This window comes from Cherax quadricarinatus, unplaced genomic scaffold (genome assembly GCF_038502225.1).
Source record: "Cherax quadricarinatus isolate ZL_2023a unplaced genomic scaffold, ASM3850222v1 Contig3798, whole genome shotgun sequence".
In the NCBI taxonomy this organism is placed as follows: Eukaryota; Metazoa; Arthropoda; class Malacostraca; order Decapoda; family Parastacidae; genus Cherax; species Cherax quadricarinatus.
The window spans coordinates 3,235-30,538 of NW_027198824.1; the positions used below are offsets into that span (position 1 = coordinate 3,235).

Genomic DNA, 27,304 nt, shown 5'->3' on the forward strand with positions numbered 1-27,304 from the left:
CTCAGGAGATATGCTCGGTGTTATACTCACCCCCAGATCTTTTTCCTTTAGTGAGGTTTGCAGTCTTTGGCCATCTAAACTATATTGTGTCTGCGGTCTTCTTTGCCCTTCCCCAATCTTCATGACTTTGCATTTGGCAGGGTTAAATTCTAGGAGCCAGTTGCTGGACCAGGCTTGTAGCCTGTCCAGATCTCTTTGTAGTCCTGCCTGATCCTCGTCCGATTCGATTCTTCTCATTAACTTCACATCGTCTGCAAACAAGGACACTTCTGAGTCTATCCCTTCCGTTATGTCGTTCACGTATACCAAGAACAGCACAGGTCCTAGGACTGACCCCTGTGGAACCCCGCTTGTCACAGGCGCCCACTCTGACACCTCGTCGCGTACCATGACTCGTTGTTTCCTCCCTGTCAGATATTCTCTGATCCATTGCAGTGCCTTTCCTGTTATGTGTGCCTGGTCCTCTAGCTTTTGCAGTAACCTCTTGTGAGGAACTGTGTCGAAAGCCTTCTTGCAGTCCAAAAATACGCAGTCGATCCACCCCTCTCTCTCTTGTCTTACTTCTGTCACCTTGTCATAAAACTCTAGTAGGTTTGTGACACAGGATTTTCCTTCCCTGAAACCGTGCTGGTTGTCAATTATACACTTGTTTCTTTCCAGGTGCCCCACCACTCTCCTCCTGATGATCTTCTCCATGACCTTGCATACTATACACGTTAGAGATACAGGTCTGTAGTTTAGTGCCTCATGTCTGTCTCCCTTTTTAAAAATTGGGACTACATTTGCCATTTTCCATACCTCAGGGAGTTGCCCAGTTTCAAATGATGTGTTGAAGATCTTTGTTAATGGCTCACACAATATCTCTGCTCCCTCTTTAAGGACCCATGGAGAGATGTTGTCTGGTCTCACCGCCTTTGAGGTGTCAAGTTCGCATAGCAGCTTCTTCACCTCCTCCTTGGTTATATGTACCTCATCCAGCACTTGCTGGTGTGCCCCCCTGTTCTGATTTCTTGGAGTCCTACTGGTTTCCACTGTAAATACCTCTTTAAATCTTGTGTTGAGCTCCTGACATACCTCTCGGTCGTTTCTTGTGAATTCCCCATCACCCTTCCTCAGTCTGATTACCTGGTCCTTGACTGTTGTTTTCCTCCTGATGTGGCTGTACAACAGCTTCGGGTCAGTCTTTACTTTTGATGCTATGTCATTTTCATATTGTCTCTGAGCCTCCCTTCTTATCTGTGCATATTCGTTTCTGGCTCTTCGGCTGATTTCTTTATTTTCCTGAGTTCTCTGTCTTCTGTACCTTTTCCATTCTCTAGTACACCTAGTTTTTGCCTCCCTACACCTTTGGGTGAACCAAGGACTCGTTCTGTTCTTCCCATTATTTCTGTTTTCCTTGGGAACAAACCTCTCCTCTGCCTCCTTGCATTTTGTTGCTACATAGTCCATCATTTCTTGTACTGGTTTTCCTGTCAGTTCCCTCTCCCACTGAATGTCTTGAAGGAAGTTCCTCATGCCTGAGTAGTTCCCCCTTTTGTAGTTTGGTTTTTCCCAGCCTATTCCTGCTACTCTCTCCACTTGGAGCTCAACTATGTAGTCGAAGCACAGAACCACATGATCACTAGCTCCCAGGGGCCTTTCATACATGATACCCTCGATGTATGTGTGTGTGTGTGTATATATATATATATATATATATATATATATATATATATATATATATATATATATATATATATATATATATATATGCTGTATACATTGTATATTGTGATATAAATGGTTTAGAAAACTGACAAATTCAAGCATGAGTTCCTTGTGCAACATTGGGAATCTTTATTGAGGAAACGCTTCGCCTGCCACTGGCTTCTGTATTGGACTGAATAAGCCACTGGCTGGCAAAACGTTTCTTCAATAAAGATTCCCAAACGTTGCACAGTTGTCTTATTCTTCACATTATATATTGTGTTGTTACAAACATTAACACAAGTTTTCGTTATTATTCGTTTCATTTTTTAATTCAACTAAGCGGCTTTCCTATCTTTACTAACCAATGATTTTATACCATTTTCATCTTCTCCACGTTTATGCATCTTTCCCATATTATAGTCTTTATTTCCTCACTATTTTTCACAGTGAGAGATGTATGTGTATGTCTCTCAGTGTTTATATAATAAGAGCTTTTTTTTAATTCCTATTTCATTGATCATTTAAGTATTCTTGACTGGTGGTGAACAGGTAACATGCAGCCTTAATGGCCCTTTGAGAAGTCAAATAGACCTCAACACGTTTTCTGTGTTGTGGAAAAATAAACACCAATGAAGTTTAATGCTTGATAAAGCCCACATAGTGGGCTTTATCAAGTCACAAACAGATCTACCTGAGTATATATAGAATGGAAACCCCACACTACATATACATGTACTCATGTACTCTTTACCCAGGCAGATCTGTTTGTAACTTGATAAAGCCCACTGTGTGGGCGAAACGTAGTCAATAAAGGATCGCATTGTACTATATTTGTGTTTATTTTCCCATCGTGTCGGTATTTTATACCTTTTATCTTTTCTGTGTTGTTTTTAGATGCAGTGATCGTCACTCCTCCTCCCTTGGAGAATCCATGTGCAGAGACTGGTATGCAGCCATACGACTACAGCCAGGTCAGTAAGTTTGTAATAATAACCCAGTCAAAGAATCTTAGAATAAGGTCAGATGATTAAGAGGCACGTAAGTTCCCCTGTCTTATAATAACATGTTCATTTTTCCACTATAATCTACCTTGACCATAATTAGTTTCGCATTTACTTTGTCTGCTTTCATAAGGTGAAGTCCAGGATCTTTCCTTAATTCATATGTCCTCAAAGATTTGTTAGTTATACCACCCGTGGCCTGGTGGCAAAAGCTTTCGCTTCACACGGTGAAGGTCCGGGTTCGATTCCTGGCGAAGGGGTGGAAACATAAAACTTGTTTCCTTACACCGGTTGTCTATGTTCACCCATCGGTAAAATGGGTACCTGGATGTTAGTCGACTGGTGTGGGTTGCATCCTGGGATAAAACTGACCTAATTTGCCCGAAATACTCTGCATAACAAGCGACTTTTTATGTAGTAGTATGTCATTGATGTCAGCTAGGCCTGTATACCTTGTACATGTATTTGTAGTAAATAAAGATATCACATTATTATTATTATTATTATTATTATTATTATTATTATGAATTAAGGAAAGATCCTGGACTTCACCTTACGAAACAGAGAAAGCAAATGCAATAGTAATTATGGACAAGGTAGATTTTAATGAAAAAATGAACGTAAAATGGAAGACGGGGGAACTTACGTGCCCCTTAAGTTTTTCAGTATAGCAGAATTGGTGACTCTCAAACTGCAGTTAAGACGGTGAATCTTTCACTATAGCTAAAGTTAACGAGTCTGATTACAGTCAGGTTGTTGAGGCTTTCAATACTGCCAAGTCAGGGAGGTTTTCACTATATTCAGATAAGTTGGTCACGGGTTTCTGGAAATTCCACCGCATTAAACAAATGATTATCTCTTGGATAAGTATGCCATAAAAAAAAACCACAAGACAACTGCAAAACACCAGGCAAATTTCTTTAACAGTTACATAAGTTCAATAGATTTTCCTCATTTTTATTCTCTATGTTTTTTTCCCTACATTTTCCATGTTGTTTATTCTCAAATCTGTCTCGTATATGATTTGTTGAACAGCTTATTGTTTATTCATCTCTAACTTCTCCAGGTCCCACCTCTTCTAGCTTTGTTTTTTCCCTAATACCTCTCCTCACTTAGTGACATACTCGTTTACCGACGACGGGCTCTGTGACCAGTATACATATGTACCTAAATAATGTATATTAGAGCTGATTTCCTCTATTTTGTTTATTACAATGTACAGTACAGTACTGTATAAACATAAAAATATATCAGAAATGTTTTAACTGGTGCAAAGGTGATATTAAAACAGTATCAATGATGACTCACAGACCCACTTCCATTATAGTATGCTCCTCACTTATGGACGAATTCGCTTACCGACGTGGTCTTAGGAACGGAACTCTGTCGATAACTGAGCAGACGCTGTATTTCCATCATTGTTTGCTGCTACGCCTTGCCTTAGGTCTCTTCTTGATCCTCAGGTACTGTGCATGTCGTACTTGTTCTACGAGGCTCAGCGGTCAGGCAAGCTGCCTGCTGATCAACGAATCACTTGGCGTGGAGACTCGGCTCTTGATGACGGCTCTGATGTTGGTCATGACCTTAGTGGTGGCTACTATGATGGTAAGACGAGAGAGAGAGAGAGAAACGTAGATAAGTAAGACCCATGTTGATAAATCAGACACATGTATAACACTGGGTATCTTTATTAAATAACAAAAAAAGGCACAATACCGTGACTGGAACGATACACAAATAACCCGCACATAGAAGAGAGGAGCTTGCGACGACTTTTCGGTCCGACTTGGACCATTTAAACCATACCACGGGCGGGATTGAACCTGCGGTCAGAGAGTCTCAAAACTCCAGACCGTCGCATTACCCTCTGGAGTTTTGAGACTCTCTGACCGCGGGTTCAATCCCGCCCGTGGTATGGTTTGTTTGCAATCGTGTCATTACGATTTTGTGAGTCATGTGGACCATTTACAAAGTCACACTAACGAGAAGTAGAGCAGGACGGGTATATATAGGCAGGAAGAGGTAGTGGTAGTAGTAGTAGTAATAGTAGTAGTAGTAGTAGTAGTAGTAGTAGTAGTAGTGGCGGAGATGGAAGGAAGTAGTAATGGGGAAGTAAGGAGGAGGAGCCAGTCAAATACAAAGAAAGGGGAGCACTGCAAGGGAGCTAGGTGCCCACAGAGGGAGAGCAAGAACACAGAGGTGGGGGGAGGGGAAAATAATGAAATAATAAAAAAGGAACAGAAACAAGACAGAAGAAAGAAAGACAACCCAGAAGAGAAAAAAGGAAAGAGGAAAGGGGAAGAGAGAGAAGAAAAAAGGAGGAATCAGGTTAAGTCACGGGTGTTCTGAAGTCTGGAGCATTTTACAATGTAGTGGGAGAGGAAGGCATCTACAGAGACGAAGCCACGACTAAGATTCATACAAGGAAAGTTGTGTATTAGGGAGGATTCAACAAGACTGTTAAAGTCGGACCGAAACGTCGTCGTAAGCTCCTCTCTTCTATGTGTGGGTTATTTGGGTATCTTCATTGTGGAAACATTTCACCACACAATGGACTTGCGGGTTATTTGTGTATATTTGGGTTTCTTTATTGTTGAGATGTTTTGCCATCAATGGCTTTATCCAAAACAGAGAATAATTACTGATGATGTTGGAAGATTTGAAGTCATTTTTTGAGGTATTCAGTCCCTCAGCCTTGATTAATAATCTTCTTGATTTTGTTTACTGTTAATAATCATCTTTAATGAATTCAGGTAAATGCGCAAAACCAAAGAAAAAACTTAGATAATGGTAAATGATAAGAACTGAAAATTTTTTTCACATGTGGTAATAATGGTAGAATTACCGACAATATGTTAAGTAAAGGACAAATTATGCGACAGTGCTGCACCACCTCCTGAAAAGGACACGATGAATATTTTTTTATATATATCTTTTTCGTATAATTTTATATTGATGTTTTCATTAATAGCTAAAGTGCTTTCTATTATTATTTGACTTGTATTATTAGCTTATGTATGTAGATATGAAGTAACAACTACACCTCTTATTGTGTTCGTTGCTGGAGAGTGTTGATTGGCTGCCAGCACTCTGCAAGCTACCTGCCCACTTGTTTAGTACTTTGTGTCAGACACAAGCTGGTGTCACACTTGATATTGGAGTTGTTGGTCCTGTCTTGCCCTCTCTCTCTCTCACTGTTGTTCATCGAGGAAACATCTCCTCTCTCTATTCTGTCAGCATGTGTAATTTAGACTGTTTTTGGCAGAGTATGTCTCCTTTGGTGAGCAAGAACGTACTTCTCGTAACTCTGTTCACAGAGCATTATTTAGACTTAGTGGTATTTGACGTTTTCAGAGGTTGTGTCAGGAGTTAATTTAATACCTTTATTATGCATCCCATATCCATCCTATGGTGGTAGTCAAAAGATTATAGAGGTACATAATGGGTCCAGGGACTGGGCCCCAAAGTTTGATAGCTGAGCAAGTTACAAAGGTAATGAAGTCACAAGTTACAAAGGCGAGACATTTTTTATATCTCTGGTCTTAAGTTCAACTCTCGACCCACATTGTTCTGGCATCTACGCACTGTTGTAGTCGGGGATTTTGAATTGCTGAACATTGTTTCAGTAACAAGGAAGTTTTATGCTTCTGTGGAGGATCTGAAGGTCCACAGTTTAGGTTCTTTTTGGTCTCCTTGTTCCTTGTCTGATGCTGTGCTGTTCTCTGCTGCTTGCCGAATGGGCCATCATATGATTCATGCAAGCTGTTTGAGAGCCTTGATGTCTGAGAAATTAGTTTATCTAGGAGCTTGAATCGAGTCTTACTAAGTCACATCGAGTATTACCGAGTGTGCACACACGTACACATACTTATATTACTCTCATATTAATGAGTGAATCAGGTAATATGTACCTGAATGAGCATATTAAGGGTATTAAAGTATGCAGTATTTTTAATGTGCTCTTTGCACCGTATGTTTATATGTACAGATGAAGAATAAGTATTCCAAAGTGTAATAAGATATACAAGATCTGTTTAGGAGCTTATCTCTTTTGCTATTCGATTTACAGTAACTGTAAAGAGCATCACATAGACACATTTGTTGTTAAAGATCTCGGTATTTATTCAGTTGGTTTATATTTTTCAGTTGTAATCCCAAAGCACTATTGAGAATCTATGAGTTGTTAGATAACTGGACTAGAATTAAATGACAAATTGTTACGAAACCAGAAACAAGCTAGATATTTGAGGGTGATCACTAAGTTGACCTTCTAGTAGCCTCTGGAGATGTCTATACTTTATAGATGTTGCATCTTGTAAACTACAGCTTGACAAAGCCCCTGGAGAGTGAAACGTTGTCACAATAGAATGTCACACTAGTTGCACTTGTGTCCTTTTACCTAACACGTTTTCACATTACCAGTAACCTAACTAATTTCAGCTCAGTTTGTAGCACACTCAGCTCACACATTGCATGTCCATGGTTCGATCCCTGGTACGAGTAGAAACATCAGGGCGTGTTTCCTTAAGACACCTGCTGTCCATGTTCACCTAGCAATAAATAGGCACCTGGGTGTTAGTCGACTGGTGTGGGTCGCATCCTGGGGACAAAATTAACCTAAGTTACCCGAAATGCTCTGCATAACAAGGGGCTTTCTATATAGTATATCAGTGTTATCAGCTATGGTCTGTATAAGTTGTATCATGTACTTGTAGAAATGATAATAATTATTATTCTTATTTACAGCTGGTGACAGAGTCAAGTTTGGGTTCCCGATGGCTTTCACGGCCACTATGTTGGCTTGGGGCCTCATAGACTTTGCTGAAGGATACGAAATTGCTGGTGAGTTGAACTGCGTGTTTATTGTCCCTAATGAATATCAGTGGTAGAATATACCGACAACAATATAAAAAAACACATGTGGTATATGGCATTTTATTGGGAAGACGTTTCACCCACAGGGACGAATTAATGAAGTTCCTAGTGGATGTCTTCTCAACTAAATGTCGTTGACTGTATGCCTTATTAATACAATCTCTAATATTCCCTGTTGGGTAAAGCAATTCAGCTCATTCATTAATTACCATACCCAGTACCGATGTGTTTATAGAAGATCTTGTAGTGTAAAGTTACAATGAGCTCCATAAGACGTATGGGTCATGCATTTCCAGTCATTCCTTATCAGTAAACTAGATAACGCCAGTAAAGCTTATCATGACCTCCCAGTACTCTGCCAGACTCGAAACTCTTATTATTATTAAAGAATCAAAGGCACAATACCGTGACTGAAACAATACACAAATAACCCACACATACGAAAAAGAAGCTTGTGTGTGGATTGTGTGTTTTTATTAATTATGATATTCGTGAGATGGTAAATCCGTATGGGTCATACCTCGCCCTGAGTGTAGAATGTGTTCATGTTTGGATAAGGTTTAATAACTCTTGTGTTTACCCCCACAGGACAGACTGAGTACGGTCAAGTAGGAGTCAAGTGGGCCACAGACTACTTCCTGAAAGCTTACACAGCCAAGAATGAGTTCTACGGTCAGGTCAGCATCCCTTCAGCTGCAGTTTACAAACTCCTTATGTACAGACAGTTAAGAAAGACTTAGCAGCAGTGTGGGACGAAATGATTTGTTGATATTTGGTGAAACTTGGGAAATACATACTGACTAGTATTGTAAATATGACAAGCAAGCAAACACTAAGAAAATGCTTCGGTCCTGGAAACGTTTCAAGGTCCAAGGACCGAAACGTTTTCAGGACAATATATAGTCTAATACAGTACGTAAAGATACATAGGAGTAAGTAGCGGAGTAGAGAAGAAATAAGGAAGCACAACTAAGTATCAGAAAGACAAAAGAAATACTAAGAATAACGAGTGCAAATAATAAATTAAACAATACATACAATATCAACAATGCCTGCACTTTAAAGGAGGGGTTTGGGATATTGGCAGTTTTGGAGGGATATGTTGTGTATCTTTATATGTGTATGCTTCTAGACTGTTGTATTCTGAGCACCTCTGCAAAAACAGTGATAATGTGCGAGTGTGGTGAAAGTGTTGAATGATGATGAAAGTATTTTCTTTTTGGGGATTTTCTTTCTTTTTTGGATCGCCCTGCCTTGGTGGGAGACGGCCGACTTGTTGAAAAAAAAAAAAAAAAAAAATACAATATCAAAAAATTTAAAGTTCAATTCATAAATAACTCGCACATAGAAACTAATGACGACGTTTCAGACCTACAAGGACCAAGTTCATGGCACACTTCTGGCTAGTTGATAAATGTTTTCATTTCAGGTGGGAAAAGGAGACATAGATCATAATAGTAACGCTGGTCGTCCTGAGGACATGACCATGGAGAGACCTTCCTATAAAATCGATGAGGAACATCCAGGTTAGTAGTCATGGCAATGTTTATGTTGTGTAGAATTCGTGAGTTCCTTTGTGTACATATTAATCATTCTTTAGGGTGTGAGTGAGAATTTATTAGGGGGGCGAAATAAGAGCTTCATAGAGTGATTTAGGAATTCTCACACACACAGAGGTCCGGGGATCAGTCCCTGGTACGGTTGGAAACATTAGGATGTGTTTCCTTAAGACACCTGCTGTCCTTGCTCACCTAGCAGTAAAATAGGTACCTGGGTGTTAGTGGACTGGTGTGGGTCAAATCCTGGGACAAAACTGATTTAATTTGCCCGAAATGGTCTGCATAACAAGCGGCTTTCTATATAGTATGTCAGTGATGTCAACTGTGTAGAAATAGATTATTATTCTTATTAAGATGCGAATTAAGAATTCCTTTGGGTGCGATTTAAGAATTCTTTAGAGTGGACTCAGTAGACCTTGAACATACATGCCCTTTGTTCACATTATTCTTTTCTAAATACAGCCTCTCCTCACTTAGCGATGTACTCGTTTACAAACGACTCGGATCTATGACGGGCTCTGACCAGTATTCATACCTAAATAATGTATGTTAGAGCCGATTTCCTCTATTCTGTTTATTACAGTATACAGTACACTACTTTATAAACATTTAAAAATACACTAAAAATGTTATAAATGATGCAAGGGTGACATTAAAACAATATCAAAAAATGGTTGACATAAACCCACTACCATTATAGCATGCTCCTCGTTTAGCAACGAATTCGTTTATCGACACGGTATTAGGAGTGGAACTCTGTCATTAAGTGAGGAGAGGCTGTACCTCTGTTTTGAAGTGACTGAAATAACTTATTGCCCAAAACTCATAATTGCCACATATCAGAGGTATTAGTGTTATAGGGGAAACTCTGCACTCGTAGAGTGGTAACCAGATTTGGTTTGTGGGCGAGGATAGTTGTCCTCTTTCAGCACTATCAGTGAACTAACCCTTCAAGGTAGGGTAGCATTTGTATATACTCTTCGTGCAATATTTATGACTGTGTCTACCGGACTTAATTCTGGAGGTGGGAAGCACTATGCTTACGTTCTGGAGTGGGTGAGGATGCTGCAGTTCACATGGTCATCTGAGATGCAATGTCTGTGAACTTTTGTGTAAAGACAGTTATTGATGCATAGACATGTGCAGCACTTTGGTATTTTTTATTGTTGAAACATTTCGCCTGCACAGCAGACAAAATGACTGTAACGGCTTGACAGAGCTCCTGCAGAGCGAAACATTTCCACAGTAAAATGCCGCATTAGTTGCACATGTGCCATTTTTACCTAACGTCCTCTGTAGACGGTTCAAGCTTAAGAAATTCATCCTTTTCATATCTTTACATTTGTGATGGAGCAGGTATTTGCTTTGTTTATTGACGTTCACCATTTTCAAGAGCTACACGCATCCGAACCTTTGCTTAGAAAGAATTAACTGAGATATATTCAAGGGTGAACCACAACACCCTTGAATATATCTCAGTTAATTCTTTCTAAGCAAAGGTTCAGATGCGTGTAGCTCTTGAGGTTTTGTGGGCGAGGGGCTTGGACTTCCAGCAAGCGTGCATGAGCGTGTTAGATAGGAGTGAATGGAGACGAATGATACTTGGGACCTGACGATCTGTTGGAGTGTGAGCAGGGTAATATTTAGTGAAGGGATTCAGGGAAACCGGTTATTTTTATATAGTCGGACTTGAGTCCTGGAAATGGGAAGTACAATGCCTGCACTTTAAAGGAGGGGTTTGGGATATTGGCAGTTTGGAGGGATATGTTGTGTATCTTTATACGTATATGCTTCTAAACTGTTGTATTCTGAGCACCTCTGCAAAAGCAGTGATAATGTGTGAGTGTGGTGAAAGTGTTGAATGATGATGAAAGTATTTTCTTTTTGGGGATTTTCTTTCTTTTTTTGGGTCACCCTGCCTCGGTGGGAGACGACCGACTTGTTGAAAAAAAAAAAAAAATATTCAAGGGACATTCCCCTAAGAAAAAAGAAGATATGTAAACCAGAAAGAGAAAGACGCTTCTTCTACAGGTGAAGGTGAAGAATCACAGAGCTGCTTATAATATTATAACATAATTCTCTCTTCATTTAGTAAAATATTAAAAACAAAATTATTTAACTCGTAGAATATATGGACGTCTTGTTAAAATACCATATAATCTAGGAGCTAGAGTTTAAATTGACTTTGATTACCAAAACAAGAGGCTAAAAGCTATTACATTTTTTAAATTAGTTTAAAATCATATGATGGACAAGCCAGTTTCCCAGCTAAATACTATTTTTGCGGTCAATTTTATAAACCTGTCAGTTTCTTCTTGATAAAACACTTGTACAACAGTTTCACCTACACAGTAGACTATCTTACTCATCAACTTGTTGATATTATGTAACATTTTAACATTTTTTCTTGCACATACTACTTTATTATACCAACATTTCGCTCAGAAACGTCTGAAATTGGATAAATTTAGTTGGATGTGAGTGGGACTTGCACTCGAGTTAATAGGGTTATCGAAGCTTATTTCTTGGATAACATGTGAGTTGGGCGAATGTCTTTTAATGGGTTTGGGTTTGAAAAGGACCTGCCAAGTACAGGCCAGTAGATCTGCTGCAGTGTTCCTTTCTTTTATTCTTCAGGAAGTGAGTTGGCTGGAGAGACAGCGGCCGCCCTGGCAGCAGCATCCATAGTCTTCAAGGTAATTTCTGAATCTATCTTCATTGTTCCAAATGATTCTTCTGTGGGAGTCTTGTTACTGAAAAGCTAAACACAGGCGAGTCCTTCAGTGCAAGGAGTGGTGGAGGTTCGACACTCCATTCACCAACTGTAGTCACTGATCAATTAGACTGTTGGTAATGATTTCTTTGTTTGTTACTCTTGTGTGATTTCTCGTGTTTTTTCCTCTTTTTCTGTACTGTTGTTGTTGTTGCTGTTGTCTTAACATTATTTCTGTAGTCTTACATCCAGTAATATGTTGTCTTACCTCCAGGAATATGTTGTCTTACCTCCAGTAATACCGTTGTTTTACCTCCAGTAATACTGTTGTTTTACCTCCAGTAATACTGTTGTTTTACCTCCAGTAATACTGTTGTTTTACCTCCAGTAATACTGTTGTTTTACCTCCAGTAATACTGTTGTTTTACCTCCAGTAATACTGTTGTTTTACTTCCAATAATACTGTTGTTTTATCTCCAGTAATACTGTTGTTTTACCTCCAGGAATACTGGAGGTAAGACAAATATGCAGATCAGTTAACTGTAAAAAAGTCGTGTCGAATAGGTAAAATTTGCGATTTTGGCTTAAATAGCAACACTCTTCTTGCCAAATAAGGCAAGCAAAAATTTGAGTATGCAATAATTTTGCAAAAATCATTCTGAACCTAACAAAAAAAGTATTTCATAGTGTGTATTACTGTAAACGCATCTAAAATATATTTAGATTAGGTTAAATTAAATTTCGCTTGTTATAATAAGGTTAGGTAAGTTTTCTAAGGTTCTTTTGGTACAAAATTATTAATTTTTAAATTAACATAAATTAAAAAATATATAACTTTAAACGTATAAGAGAAAATTTTAGAAAGGACTTAATTTTAAATGAGCTCTTGCTAACTGACCAATTTTACCTATTCGGCACGACACACACACACACACACACACACACACACACACACACACACACACACACACACACACACACACACACACACACACACACACACACACACACACACACAACAAAATGCAAGGAGGCAGAGGAGAGGTTTGTTCCCAAGGGAAACAGAAATAATGGGAAGAACAGAACAAGTCCTTGGTTCACCCAAAGGTGTAGGGAGGCAAAAACTAGGTGTACTAGAGAATGGAAAAGGTACAGAAAACAGAGAACTCAGGAAAATAAAGAAATCAGCCGAAGAGCCAGAAACGAATATGCACAGATAAGAAGGGAGGCTCAGAGACAATATGAAAATGACATAGCATCAAAAGTAAAGACTGACCCGAAGCTGTTGTACAGCCACATCAGGAGGAAAACAACAGTCAAGGACCAGGTAATCAGACTGAGGAAGAGTGATGGGGAATTCACAAGAAACGACCAAGAGGTATGTCAGGAGCTCAACACAAGATTTAAAGAGGTATTTACAGTGGAAACCAGTAGGACTCCAGGAAATCAGAACAGGGGGGCACACCAGCAAGTGCTGGATGAGGTACATATAACCAAGGAGGAGGTGAAGAAGCTGCTATGCGAACTTGACACCTCAAAGGCGGTGGGACCAGACAACATTTCTCCATGGGTCCTTAAAGAGGGAGCAGAGATATTGTGTGAGCCATTAACAAAGATCTTCAACACATCATTTGAAACTGGGCAACTCCATGAGGTATGGAAAATGGCAAATGTAGTCCCAATTTTTAAAAAGGGAGACAGACATGAGGCACTAAACTACAGACCTGTATCACTAACGTGTATAGTATGCAAGGTCATGGAGAAGATCATCAGGAGGAGAGTGGTGGGGCACCTGGAAAGAAACAAGTGTATAATTGATAACCAGCATGGTTTCAGGGAAGGAAAATCCTGTGTCACAAACCTACTAGAGTTTTATGACAAGGTGACAGAAGTAAGACAAGAGAGAGAGGGGTGGATCGACTGCATATTTTTGGACTGCAAGAAGGCCTTTGACACAGTTCCTCACAAGAGGTTACTGCAAAAGCTAGAGGATCAGGCACACATAACAGGAAAGGCACTGCAATGGATCAGAGAATATCTGACAGGGAGGCAACAACGAGTCATGGTACGCGATGAGGTGTCAGAGTGGGCGCCTGTGACAAGCTGGGTTCCACAGGGTTCAGTTCTAGGACCTGTGCTGTTCTTGGTATATGTGAACGACATAACGGAAGGGATAGACTCAGAAGTGTCCTTGTTTGCAGATGATGCGAAGTTAATGAGAAGAATCAAATCGGATGAGGATCAGGCAGGACTACAAAGAGACCTGGACAGGCTACAAGCCTGGTCCAGCAACTGGCTCCTTGAGTTTAACCCTGCCAAATGCAAAGTCATGAAGATTGGGGAAGGGCAAAGAAGACCGCAGACACAATATAGTTTAGATGGCCAAAGACTGCAAACCTCACTCAAGGAAAAAGATCTGGGGGTGAGTATAACACCGAGCATATCTCCTGAGGCGCACATCAATCAGATAACTACTGCAGCATACGGGCGCCTGGCAAACCTACGGATAGCGTTCCGATACCTCAGTAAGGATTCGTTTAAGACTCTGTATACCATTTACGTCAGGCCCATACTGGAGTATGCAGCACCAGTTTGGAATCCACACCTAGTCAAGCACGTCAAGAAATTAGAGAAAGTGCAAAGGTTTGCAACAAGACTAGTCCCAGAGCTACGGGGATTGTCCTACGAAGAAAGGTTGAGGGAAATCGGCCTGATGACACTGGAGGACAGGAGGGTCAGGGGAGACATGATAACGACATATAAAATACTGCGCGGAATAGACAAGGTGGACAAAGACGGGATGTTCCAGAGAAGGGACACAGACACAAGAGGTCACAATTGGAAGTTGAAGACTCAGATGAATCAAAGGGATGTTAGGAAGTATTTCTTCAGTCATAGAGTAGTCAGGCCGTGGAATAGCCTAGAAAGTGACGTAGTGGAGGCGGGAACCATACATAGTTTTAAGGCGAGGTATGATAGAGCTCATGGGGCAGGGAGAGAGAGGACCTAGTAGCAATCAGCGAAGAGGCGGGGCCAGGAGCTGTGACTCGACCCCTGCAACCACAAATAGGTGAGTACAAATAGGTGAGTACACACACACACACACACACACACACACACACACACACACACACACACACACACATACACACACACACACACACACACACACACACACACACACACACACACACACACACACACACACACACAGAACGACATGACGGAAGGGTTAGACTCAGAAGTGTCCCTGTTTGCAGATGATGTGAAGTTAATGAGGAGAATTAAATCTGATGAGGACCAGGCAGGACTTCAAAGAGACCTGGACAGACTGGACACCTGGTCCAGCAAATGGCTTCTCGAATTTAATCCTGCCAAATGCAAAGTCATGAAGATAGGGGAAGGGCACAGAAGACCACAGACAGAGTATAGGCTAGGTGGCCAAAGACTGCAAACCTCACTCAAGGAGAAAGATCTTGGGGTGAGTATAACACCGAGCATGTCTCCGGAAGCACACATCAATCAGATAACTGCTGCAGCATATGGGCGCCTGGCAAACCTGAGAACAGCATTCCGACACCTTAGTAAGGAATCATTCAAGACACTGTACACCGTGTATGTCAGGCCCATACTGGAGTATGCAGCACCTGTTTGGAACCCGCACTTGATAAAGCACGTCAAGAAACTAGAGAAAGTACAAAGGTTTGCAACAAGGTTAGTTCCAGAGCTAAGGGGAATGTCCTATGAAGAAAGATTAAGGGAAATCGGCCTGACGACACTGGAGGACAGGAGGGTCAGGGGAGACATGATAACGACATATAAAATACTGCGTGGAATAGACAAGGTGGACAAGGACAGGATGTTCCAGGGAGGGGACACAGAAACAAGAGGCCACAATTGGAAGTTGAAGACACAAATGAGTCAGAGAGATAGTAGGAAGTATTTCTTCAGTCATAGAGTTGTAAGGCAGTGGAATAGCCTAGAAAATGACGTAGTGGAGGCAGGAACCATACACAGTTTTAAGACGAGGTTTGATAAAGCTCATGGAGCGGGGAGAGAGAGGGTCTAGTAGCAACCGGTGAAGAGGCGGGGCCAGGAGCTAGGACTCGACCCCTGCAACCACAAATAGGTGAGTACACACACACACACACACACACACATGCCAGCGAAGAGGCACTAGTAGCATCCAGTGAAGAGGTGGGGCCAGGAACTGTGACTTGACCCCTGCAACCACAACTAGGTGAGTATACACACTCACATGTGAAAGTACGATAAAGCTTATGGCGCCATGAGTGGACCTAGAAGCTACCAGTGAACAAGAGGGGCCAGGAGCTGTGACTAGACCCCTGAAACAATATATAAGTGAGTATATACAAAGAAATAACAAGAATAATAAAGAAAAGACTAATAAACATGTAGAGAACAGTGCTCTCAGAGTCCCAAGTACTTAAGGAATTGATATTTCTTGAAAACAGACTAAATTGCTAGGATATTGTATTGTTAGGTTAGACAAACACGAGAGAGAATTGCTAGGTTTGAGCAAGGCTAGCGTAGGCCAGTAGGCCTACTGCAGCGTTTATTCTTACGTGGGTTACACCACGCCTCAGTCGCCATGGGTTCAAACCCCACATAGGAGAGAGAAGTTTACAACGGTGTTTCGGTCCGACTTGCACTTGGACCCATACAATTTGTAAATGGTCCAAGTCGGACCGAAACGTCATCTGTGTGTGGGTTAATTGTAAATGGTCCAAGTCGGATCAAAACATCGTCTATGTGCGGGTTATCTGTATGTGGTTTCTTATATTCTTATACTGTAATAAATCTGCCGGGTTCTCAGGAGGTTTATTACCTTTGTAACTAGTTCAGCTGTCAAAACTTTGGGGGTCCAGTCCCTGGACCCGTTATGTACCTCTGTAATCTGTTGACTACCGCTCACAGGATGGTTATGGGGTGCATAATAAACATATTAAACTAACTAACCTCAGGAGGTGGACCCATCGTACTCAGAGAAGTTGCTGGCCACGGCCAAGGAACTGTACGACTTCGCAGACAACTTCCGACAGAACTACGACGTCTCTATTGAAGACGCTTACTACTACTACCAGTACGTATTCCACTCATGACATATTATAATTGTGTGTGTGTGTGTACTCACCTATTTGTATTTGATATGAAAATAGGCCGAATGATTGATTTTGAGGGGGATACCAATGAATTCCAGGAGGATTTTAACAAATTAATGTCTTGATCTGAAAAGTGGCAGACGAAGTTCAACATGGACAAGTATAAGGCCCTAGTCCTTGGGAATGAAAATAACTCTCGAAATTATAAACTAGGTGAAGCAGAGCTTGATTATAGAGAGTGTGAAAACGACTTGGAGAGTCATGGTAAGCAGAAACCTAAAGCCAAGACAGCAGTGTATAAGTGTGCGCAGTAAGGATAACATATTACTAGGATTTTAAGAAGTATACCTGGATAGATACCTGGAGAGAGTTCCGGGGGTCAACGCCCCCGCGGCCCGGTCTGTGACCAGGCCTCCTGGTGGATCAGAGCCTGATCAACCAGGCTGTTGCTGCTGGCTGCACGCAAACCAACGTACGAGCCACAGCCCGGCTGGTCAGGAACCGACTTTAGGTGCTTGTCCAGTGCCAGCTTGAAGACTGCCAGGAATCCAGAAGTTATTTTACAGCTCTATACATCACTAGTGAGGACTCAGATTATGCCGCTCAGTTTTGGTTTTCTTACTACAGGAAGGACATAGACTCATTGGAGAACATACAGATAAGAATGACTAAAATGATTCACTGTACAAGGAACATCCCATATGAAGATGGACTTAGATCCTTGAATCTTCAGTGTCTTGAGAGATGTAGAAGGATGAGACATCATCTTAATGGATGATGGTCATAAACTAAAGTGATATTAATAAAATACTGAGGATATCGACTCAGGTAAGAACCAGAAATAACGGATTTAAGTTAGATAAATTTAGATAGGTAAGTATTGGTTTTCAGAGTTGATGAGGCGTGGAACAGTCTTCCGAGTAGGGTAATCGATTGGACAAGTATGTGAGTGGGAGTGGTTGGGTGTGATTGGTGTCATGGGTACGGGAGTAAATTCTTGGGTAGCTTTGGGAAGGGGCAGTTTTGATAAGGGCTTGCCTTGTATAGACCAGTAGGCGGTCTGCAGTGTTCCTCCATGCTTATGATCTTACATTCCCAAAGAAAGGAGGACAAGAACATAATCCTGGTTTCTTTTCAGCTCATATAGCGGCTACGGTGATGAGCTTTGCTGGGCGGCGCTGTGGTTGGCCAGGGCCACGGGTGACAACGCTTATCTCACCCGCGCTAGAGAACACTGGGACGAGTTTGACCTTGGAGCCTATGGTAGCTCCATCGGCTGGGACGGCAAGATAGGAGGTGCCGATGTAAGTTCCCATCACGGAATCTTGATTTAAGAGAAACAAAGCGATATAACCTAGCGATGAGAACCTTGGTTCTCACCATCCTGGTCAGGGGATCAAATCCTCTGATTAAGACACATGCAGCAGTTGGTTATCTTTATTAATGAAGATTAATTGATCTGTATATTTCGATCCTCTTCTGTGATCCTCTTTAGCTAAAGAGGGTCCCAGAAGGGGATTGAAATATACAGACCAATTAATCTTCTGAGTTTGTTTTCATGTGGGTAATTATTGAACACTGACAAGTGTTCAGTACACTTTAGTTATCCATATACTCACAAGAACATCAAGTAGAAACACTGCAGTAGGCCTACTGGCCCATACTAGGCAGGTTTTTCTCAAACTCACTAACAAAAATACTTGTCCAATTTATTTTCAATGCCTCGTTTTTCTTGCAGTCACTCTTCTACCTGCTGACTGGTGAATCCCAGTACTCTGATCTCATCAACCAGTACCTGAACTGGTTGCAGAACGAGGCCCCGTATACCCCAGAGGGCCTGGTCTACCTTGTGGACTGGGGTTCTAACAGAGACGCTGCCAACGCCTGTTTCCTCACACTCTGGGTCAGTTCTGATGTAAATGACTCAGAAAAATGACACGTTGAAGACTGACACACTTGCGTAACATTTGGGAATATTTATTGAGGAAACATTTCTCTATATTATACTGAAGTAGCCACTGGCGGGCGAAACGTTTCCTCAATAAACTTTCAGAAGTGTTACACACGTCTCATTTTCAATTAATATCGATAGAAGCAAAAAAAAAAAAGTGTTGTAAGATTAATGTTATTCAACTCGTAAACAAATTACTTGTATCTTGGATTCTACAATGGATTATCAATATTTTAATGAATGACATGAAATATTGTCAAGTTGGTGAAGACACATGGAACAACTGATTAGCTTTATTTGTTGACAAATAGACTATTAAGGCACATTTACAACAGTTGGGCATGTACGTTTGTAACCTCTGTATTCGACTGAAGAAGCTTATAGATCAGGTGACCTTATTATGGAACGGGTGGAGTTTGAATCCATGGCAAGTCATTGGTTAAACTCGTAGGTGAGTGGTCACAGTGGTGGCCCATGCTAACCTCCCTATGGTGTATAAAAATGTACTTAGCTGGATGAATCTTAGAGCCACCTGGTCCAGTGGTTAACACACTGGTCTGAGTTTTAGGACTCGCTTGCTATCGGTTCAAACACTAACTGTTCCCTGGCTTGTTTGAAATTGTGTTATTACGATTTCGTGAGTCAGGTGAACTGTTTCGAGTCAGCTGTTGCACATTCGTTTTACTCATGTACAATTGATTGGAAGATTACTTTTATTGATTCTACAAAAGATTGGAAATCAACAGTTGTCTCCTAAATGCACTAAATAATTAGATAAATTAGACATGTGCAACACTTGGGTATCTTTATTACAGAAACGTTTCGCCAGACAGTGTCTTCCTCATTCCATCACAGAGAAGAATGACAGAAGATCTTATCAAGATTGATGGACTGATCACATCAATTCCAGGCTGAAGGCCCGATTACCTCAAAACTCCTGATCTTCAACCATTCTTCTCTGTATTGACTGAGGAAGCCACTGTGTGGTGAAACGTTTCTATTAAAAAAAATACTGATGTATTGTACATATGTTTAATTTATCAACTTATTGGTTCTCCGAATCTTTTATCTCCAGTAAATAATTAGTATTTGACATTACAGGCCGCCAAGCATGGTCTCAACACAGAGGTCAACCAGGAGTGGGCCAGGGGTCAGATTGGTCAGCTACTTGGAGACAACCCACGCTACCAGTCCTTCGTGGTGGGCTATGGTGTCAACCCGCCTGTCAGACCCTGCCACGGCTCCAGGTAAACATCAGAGATGATGCTCAATAATAAGAACATAAGGAGGAACGCTGCAGTAGGCCTGTTGGCCCATACTGGGCAGGGCTTTGACACATCCAACCCACTAACAGAATATTTGCTCAACCCACTTTAGTCCTCCACTAACTCATGTGCAAATCCCAAGTCCCACATGGAGACAGAAACTCAGACGATTAGTTGACTTGTATATTTAGGCCCCCTTCTGGGGTCCTCTTAAGCAGATCTGCTGAGGAAGATCCCAGAAGGGGACTGAAATATACAGACCAATTAATCTTCCGAGTTTCTTTCTCCATGTGCATTATCATTGAGCATTGCCAAATGTTCATTATACTTTAATTATCCATCATAGATTCTTAGGAATCCACCTTGATAATAGACTCAAATTTCAAACACATGTACAAGAAAATTTCGAAGACCGTAGGCATACTATCGAAGATACGGTACTATGTTCCACAGTCAGCCCTCCTGGCCCTATATCACTCACTTATTTACCCCTATCTCACCTATGGAATTTGTGCATGGGGGCTCATCAACAATAAACCATCTCAGACCATTAATTACCCAACAAAAGGCTGCAATCAGAATGATAAATTCCCACTACAGGCAGCACACTCCACCAATATTCAAAACTCTAAACCTACTCACCATACAAAACATCCATACTTATTACTGCACCTACTACATACATAGAACACTTAACTCTGATATAAACCCTCCCCTCAAACGTCTCCTTACCAACCTCAACAGAACACATGACCATAACACAAGGCACAGATCACTCTTTGATGTTCCTCGTGCCCATCGCACGCTATGCAAAAACTCAATGCACATAAAAGGCCCTAAAATCTGGAATTCATTACCTGTGAACATAAAAGAAACACTGTTTATAAATTCAAGTCTCTTCTTAAAAATCACTTACTCACCCACAACTAAATAAATGCTGAATAATTGTATCTCATACATGTTTAACATGTGGCCCTTTCAAACTTTGTTTTATTTTTTTAATTACATTACCTAACAGAATACTCCATTCTACTGAATGCTCAGCAACTCAGCAAATGACCATATGACCTGTCTTTGAAATACTCATTTGTGCTTAATTGTTATTTGTTTACTGTAATTTTTACCACTGAATATATCATTGCTTAGTTAATCTTAAGTTAATTTTAAGCTGCCTATAATGCTCTGCATACAAGGGGCTTTTGGCAGGTTACACTTAACCACTGTATTTCTTTGTACATCTATGTATCTTGTCCATATTAATAATAAATAAATAAATAAAATGTAAATGGGTTAGAAAATGGCAAGTTGAAGGAGACTGTATTAGGGTGGCTGAGTACTGTATATTAGGGTGGCTGTGTACTATATATTAGGGTGGCTGTGTACTATATATTAGGGTGGCTGTGTACTATATATTAGGGTGGCTGTGTACTATATATTAGGGTGGCTGAGTACTATATATTAGGGTGGCTGTGTACTATATATTAGGGTGGCTGTGTACTATATATTAGGGTGGCTGTGTACTATATATTAGGGTGGCTGAGTACTGTATATTAGGGTGGCTGTGTACTATATATTAGGGTGGCTGAGTACTGTATATTAGGGTGGCTGTGTACTATATATTAGGGTGGCTGTGTACTATATATTAGGGTGGCTGTGTACTATATATTAGGGTGGCTGTGTACTATATATTAGGGTGGCTGAGTACTATATATTAGGGTGGCTGTGTACTATATATTAGGGTGGCTGTGTACTATATATTAGGGTGGCTGTGTACTATATATTAGGGTGGCTGAGTACTGTATATTAGGGTGGCTGTGTACTATATATTAGGGTGGCTGAGTACTGTATATTAGGGTGGCTGTGTACTATATATTAGGGTGGCTGTGTACTATATATTAGGGTGGCTGTGTACTATATATTAGGGTGGCTGTGTACTATATATTAGGGTGGCTGTGTACTATATATTAGGGTGGCTGAGTACTATATATTAGGGTGGCTGAGTACTATATATTAGGGTGGCTGAGTACTGTATATTAGGGTGGCTGTGTACTATATATTAGGGTGGCTGTGTACTATATATTAGGGTGGCTGAGTACTATATATTAGGGTGGCTGAGTACTATATATTAGGGTGGCTGTGTACTATATATTAGGGTGGCTGTGTACTATATATTAGGGTGGCTGTGTACTATATATTAGGGTGGCTGAGTACTATATATTAGGGTGGCTGTGTACTATATATTAGGGTGGCTGTGTACTATATATTAGGGTGGCTGAGTACTATATATTAGGGTGGCTGAGTACTGTATATTAGGGTGGCTGTGTACTATATATTAGGGTGGCTGTGTACTATATATTAGGGTGGCTGAGTACTATATATTAGGGTGGCTGAGTACTATATATTAGGGTGGCTGTGTACTATATATTAGGGTGGCTGAGTACTATTTATTAGGGTGGTTGAGTACTGTATATTAGGGTGGCTGTGTACTATATATTAGGGTGGCTGAGTACTATTTATTAGGGTGGTTGAGTACTGTATATTAGGGTGGCTGTGTACTATATATTAGGGCGGCTGTGTACTATATATTAGGGTGGCTGAGTACTATATATTAGGGTGGCTGAGTACTATATATTAGGGTGGCTGTGTACTATATATTAGGGTGGCTGAGTACTATTTATTAGGGTGGTTGAGTACTGTATATTAGGGTGGCTGTGTACTATATATTAGGGTGGCTGAGTACTATTTATTAGGGTGGTTGAGTACTGTATATTAGGGTGGATGAGTACTATATATTAGGGTTTTAATCTTTACTATGTTTCAGCTTCTAGTACCATTTATTGACAACTCATAATAAATATTAAAAAGGTATAAAATACCGACAGGTTGTTAGGTAAGACACTCTAAAGATACCTAACTCTTGCATATGTAGCTTACCTAACAACTCATAATAAGTGAGAGTTTTACATGGATGAATTGACAGAAGAATGGAAGGGGATTCGAACCATGGTCCTGGTAGTAGCAGGTCCAACGCTACTGTCTACTACTACTATGGGTAGTTTATAATTTTTACTAGGTATCAGTTAAAAAATCTTGTGGTTGTAAATGTTTAGCCATTTATGCTTCACATATTATATAATTTTAATGTTTATTTCTAGAAGTACATGATACAGACCATAGCTGACGTCAGTGACATACTATATAGAAAGTCCCTTGTTATGCAGAGCATTTTGGGCAAATTAGGTTTTGTCCCCAGGATGCGACCTATACCAGTCGCCTAACATCCAGGTACCTACTTACTGCTAGGGGAATATGGAGAGCAGGTGTCTTAAGGAAACACTTCCCAATGTTTCCACCTGTACCGGGGATCGAACCATAGACCTCAGTGTGAGTTGAGTTCATTTAGCGTACGCGATAAGCGAATATTATTTCCCCTCCTCAGTGCGTGTCCAAACCCTCCCGAGGACTGTACCGGCTCCTTCAACAATCCAGGACCAAATCCTCACACTCTCTTCGGTGCTCTGGTCGGTGGACCAGATGCGGTAAGCTCAGCATCACTTATTATCTCCTGTGAATCCTCAGACAGCTGTCTTGGAAGCTTTTTTCTGTCCAGTTTTCTTACAAGATGCAAACATTGGAAGTATATATGTAACTCATGACTCATGAAATCGTAATGACACGATTGCAGACAAACCATACCATGGGCAGGGATAGAACTCGCGATCAGAGAGTCTCAAAACTCCAGACCATCGCGTTAGCCACTGGACCAGCTAGCCACAATAAGATTCATCCAGCTAGGTATATTTCTACACCATAGGAAGGTTAGCATAGGCACCACTGTGACCATGTTTGTGGTCACAGTGGTGCCTGTGCTAACCTTCCTATGGTGTAGAAATATACCTAGTTGGACGAATCTTATTGTGGCTAGCTGGTCCAGTGGCTAACGCGATGGTCTGGAGTTTTGAGACTCTCTAATCGCGGGTTCTATCCCCACCCGTGGTATGGTAAGTATATATGTACTTTTGCACTTAAAGTAAAAAAAAAAAAAAAAGGCCACAATACCCTGACTGGAACAATACACAAATAACCCGCACATAAGGAGAAACTTATGCGAGGGTTATTGTATATTCTATAAAATTTAAAAGAAAATGAGTAATTTCAGCAAATTTAGAATTCAACATAATAAGACATGTGCAACAGTTAGGTAGTATATTCATTTCGAAATGTTTCGCCTGCTCAGTAGGCTTCTTCAGTCGAGTACAGAGGAGGCAACAGAAGCAGTAGAGATGTCAAGACGATGTAATCAGTCCATCATCCTCAAAAACTACGTCTTCAAGGGTGATGGACATCGTGTTGACATCTCAACTGCTTCTGCTGCCTCCTCTGTACTCCACTGAAAAAGCCCACAGTGTAGGCGAAAAGTTTTGGAATAAAGATACCTAACTGTTGCACATGTGTCGTACTTATCAAATTTAGAGTTAGAAGAAGTGCTTGCACTTCTAGTTGGTGAAACTTGCAAGCAAAGATTTCCACAGCTGAGGACACAAGCAGGCCAACACTGACGACTAGATATTTAATAATATTTATTATTTTATTATCACACTGGCCGATTCCCACCAAGGCAGGGTGGCCCGAAAAAGAAAAACTTTCACCATCATTCACTCCATCACTGTCTTGCCAGAAGGGTGCTTTACACTACAGTTTTTAAACTGCAACATTAACACCCCTCCTTCAGAGTGCAGGCACTGTACTTCCCATCTCCAGGACTCAAGTCCGGCCTGCCGGTTTCCCTGAATCCCTTCATAAATGTTACTTTGCTCACACTCCAACAGCACGTCAAGTATTAAAAACCATTTGTCTCCATTCACTCCTATCAAACACGCTCACGCATGCCTGCTGGAAGTCCAAGCCCCTCGCACACAAAACCTCCTTTACCCCCTCCCTCCAACCCTTCCTAGGCCGACCCCTACCCCGCCTTCCTTCCACTACAGACTGATACACTCTTGAAGTCATTCTGTTTCGCTCCATTCTCTCTACATGTCCGAACCACCTCAACAACCCTTCCTCAGCCCTCTAGACAACAGTTTTGGTAATCCTGCACCTCCTCCTAACTTCCAAACTACGAATTCAGGAGGAGGTGAATAATAATAATAATAATAATAATAACAATAATAATAATGGTAGAATTACCAACAAAATGTTAGGTAAAAGGACACAAGTGCAACTAATGTGACATTTTATTGTGGCAACGTTTCGCTCTCCAAGAGCTTTGTCAAATCATCAAGGTAACGGCTTGATAAAGCTCCTGGAGAGCAAAACGTTGCCACAGTAAAATGTCACATTACTTAAACTTGTGTCCATTTACCTAACACTTAATGATCTAATATATTCACATGCTTTTTAATAATGACTACTGTATTGTATTTATCTGGTCTTTTCTGGCCTTAAAGCTTATTTGTAATGTTTTTTTTTTTTTTGACTCTCGAAGTGCCAGCTTCACCCAGGATTTATATGTAATGTTAGTCGTTCATATTCCAAATTCATCTCCAAGTAATTTTATCCTGGAGTGCATTTCCTCCTCACTATACTTTAAGAGCATAAGTTTTGCTTACATGTAGGATTCTTCAGTCGTGTACAGAGGCAGCAGAAGCAGTTGAGATGTCAACATGATGTAACCAGTCCATCACCCTTGAAGACGTTGTTTTTGAAGATGATGGACTGATTACATCGTCTTGACATCTCTAATACTACCGCTGCCTCCTCTGTACCTGACTGAAGAATCCTGCTGTGTAGGTGAAACGTTTCGGAATAAAGATACCTAACTGTTGCACATAAGAATTTAAGACTAGAGGAACACAGTTGTGGGTCTACTGGCCCATTCAAGCAGGTTCTGTAACCAACAGTGGTTCATCTTTTATCATAATCTTTCTTGCCCTAGGATGGTAACTACAATGACAACCGTACTGACTGGCAGCACAACGAGGTGGCTTGTGACTACAATGCTGGCTTCACTGGGTCTCTGGCTGCTTTGGTGGAGATCAGTAACTAAGAGGAAATGCTTGGAAGCTGCTTAATTTCCACCACTGAAACAATCCCATGAAGTTCCGAAAGCTTCTGCGTTGAATAATGAAGCACTTGTGCAACATTTGGTAATGTAGATGTTTTGCTCTCCAGTGGATGTTTAAATGTCTACACGTAAAGATACCCATATGTTGCACAACTGTCTTATTATTAATCTTGTCGGTATTGAATGCCACTGATATACAATTTCTGTTTTGATAAATTAGACGCAGGTGCAGCACTTGGGTATCTTTATTAAGTCCCTCAGCCTGGAGTCGATGTAATCAACTCCAGGCAGAGAGACTGATTACCTTACACTCCTCCTGATCTTCACCACTCTTCTTTGTATTGCACTGATGAAGCCACTGTGTAGTGAAACGTTTCTTCAATAAGGATACCCAACTGGGTCTTTGAACCATCTACAACTTTTATATTATTAAAGTTTTAACCAATTAGTCGTTATCTGATACACATTAATACAACCTGACCCACTTCACCTTTGCTATATATCACCTGTGCAAGGTCACTGTATAAAACCTATGGAAGAAATCACAATAAAACGCTCCTGTATAAATTACTAAATTTAAATGGAGAAACTTTCGTTTTTCTTTTTGGGCCGCCCTGCCTCGGTGGGATATGGCAGGTTTGTTGAAACAAGACGACATGTGAAAACGGGAAATAAAACCTGAGCACTTTCATGTGCTTTCACAAACATCTTCCTCTGAAGATGTGTACAAACACACGAAATCGCCCATGTTTTATTTCCTATTTTAACTGTGGTATTTTTACACATAAAACCCATATTTTAGTCTACTCTGTATTAGGACCTAAGAGCCATTTGTGGCGAAACGTTTCCTTTAATAAACATTCTGAATTCTGCATAAGTCTCTCCATCCAAAATAATAATAAATTCAAAACATGTCAGATATTTTAGACAAATTGACTTTCAATGCAAAGTACAAAAATTGCTCAATGATTTAGACACGAACGACCTCATCCCCTAGAAGATACATCGTGTTTTCCGGCATATAAGGCGCATGGCAGACTTATCAAATGACAAATCATGTTTAA

At 40.7% G+C, this 27,304-nt stretch overlaps 1 protein-coding gene across 1 annotated transcript; it reads left to right on the forward strand.

The window, feature by feature from the left end:
* Positions 1 to 2,583: 2,583 nt before the first annotated feature.
* On the forward strand, positions 2,584 to 27,117 carry LOC128706230 (uncharacterized; the record flags this gene model as incomplete). The annotated part of the gene is given in 12 exon segments (XM_070081718.1): positions 2,584 to 2,660; positions 4,154 to 4,295; positions 7,437 to 7,532; positions 8,154 to 8,242; positions 8,995 to 9,091; positions 11,762 to 11,820; positions 16,823 to 16,941; positions 18,099 to 18,264; positions 18,699 to 18,863; positions 20,013 to 20,158; positions 23,616 to 23,715; positions 26,112 to 27,117. Coding segments are annotated over 12 exon segments (1,367 nt in total), but the record flags the coding sequence as incomplete, so codon positions are not given.
* Between the last annotated feature and the right edge of the window lie 187 nt (positions 27,118 to 27,304).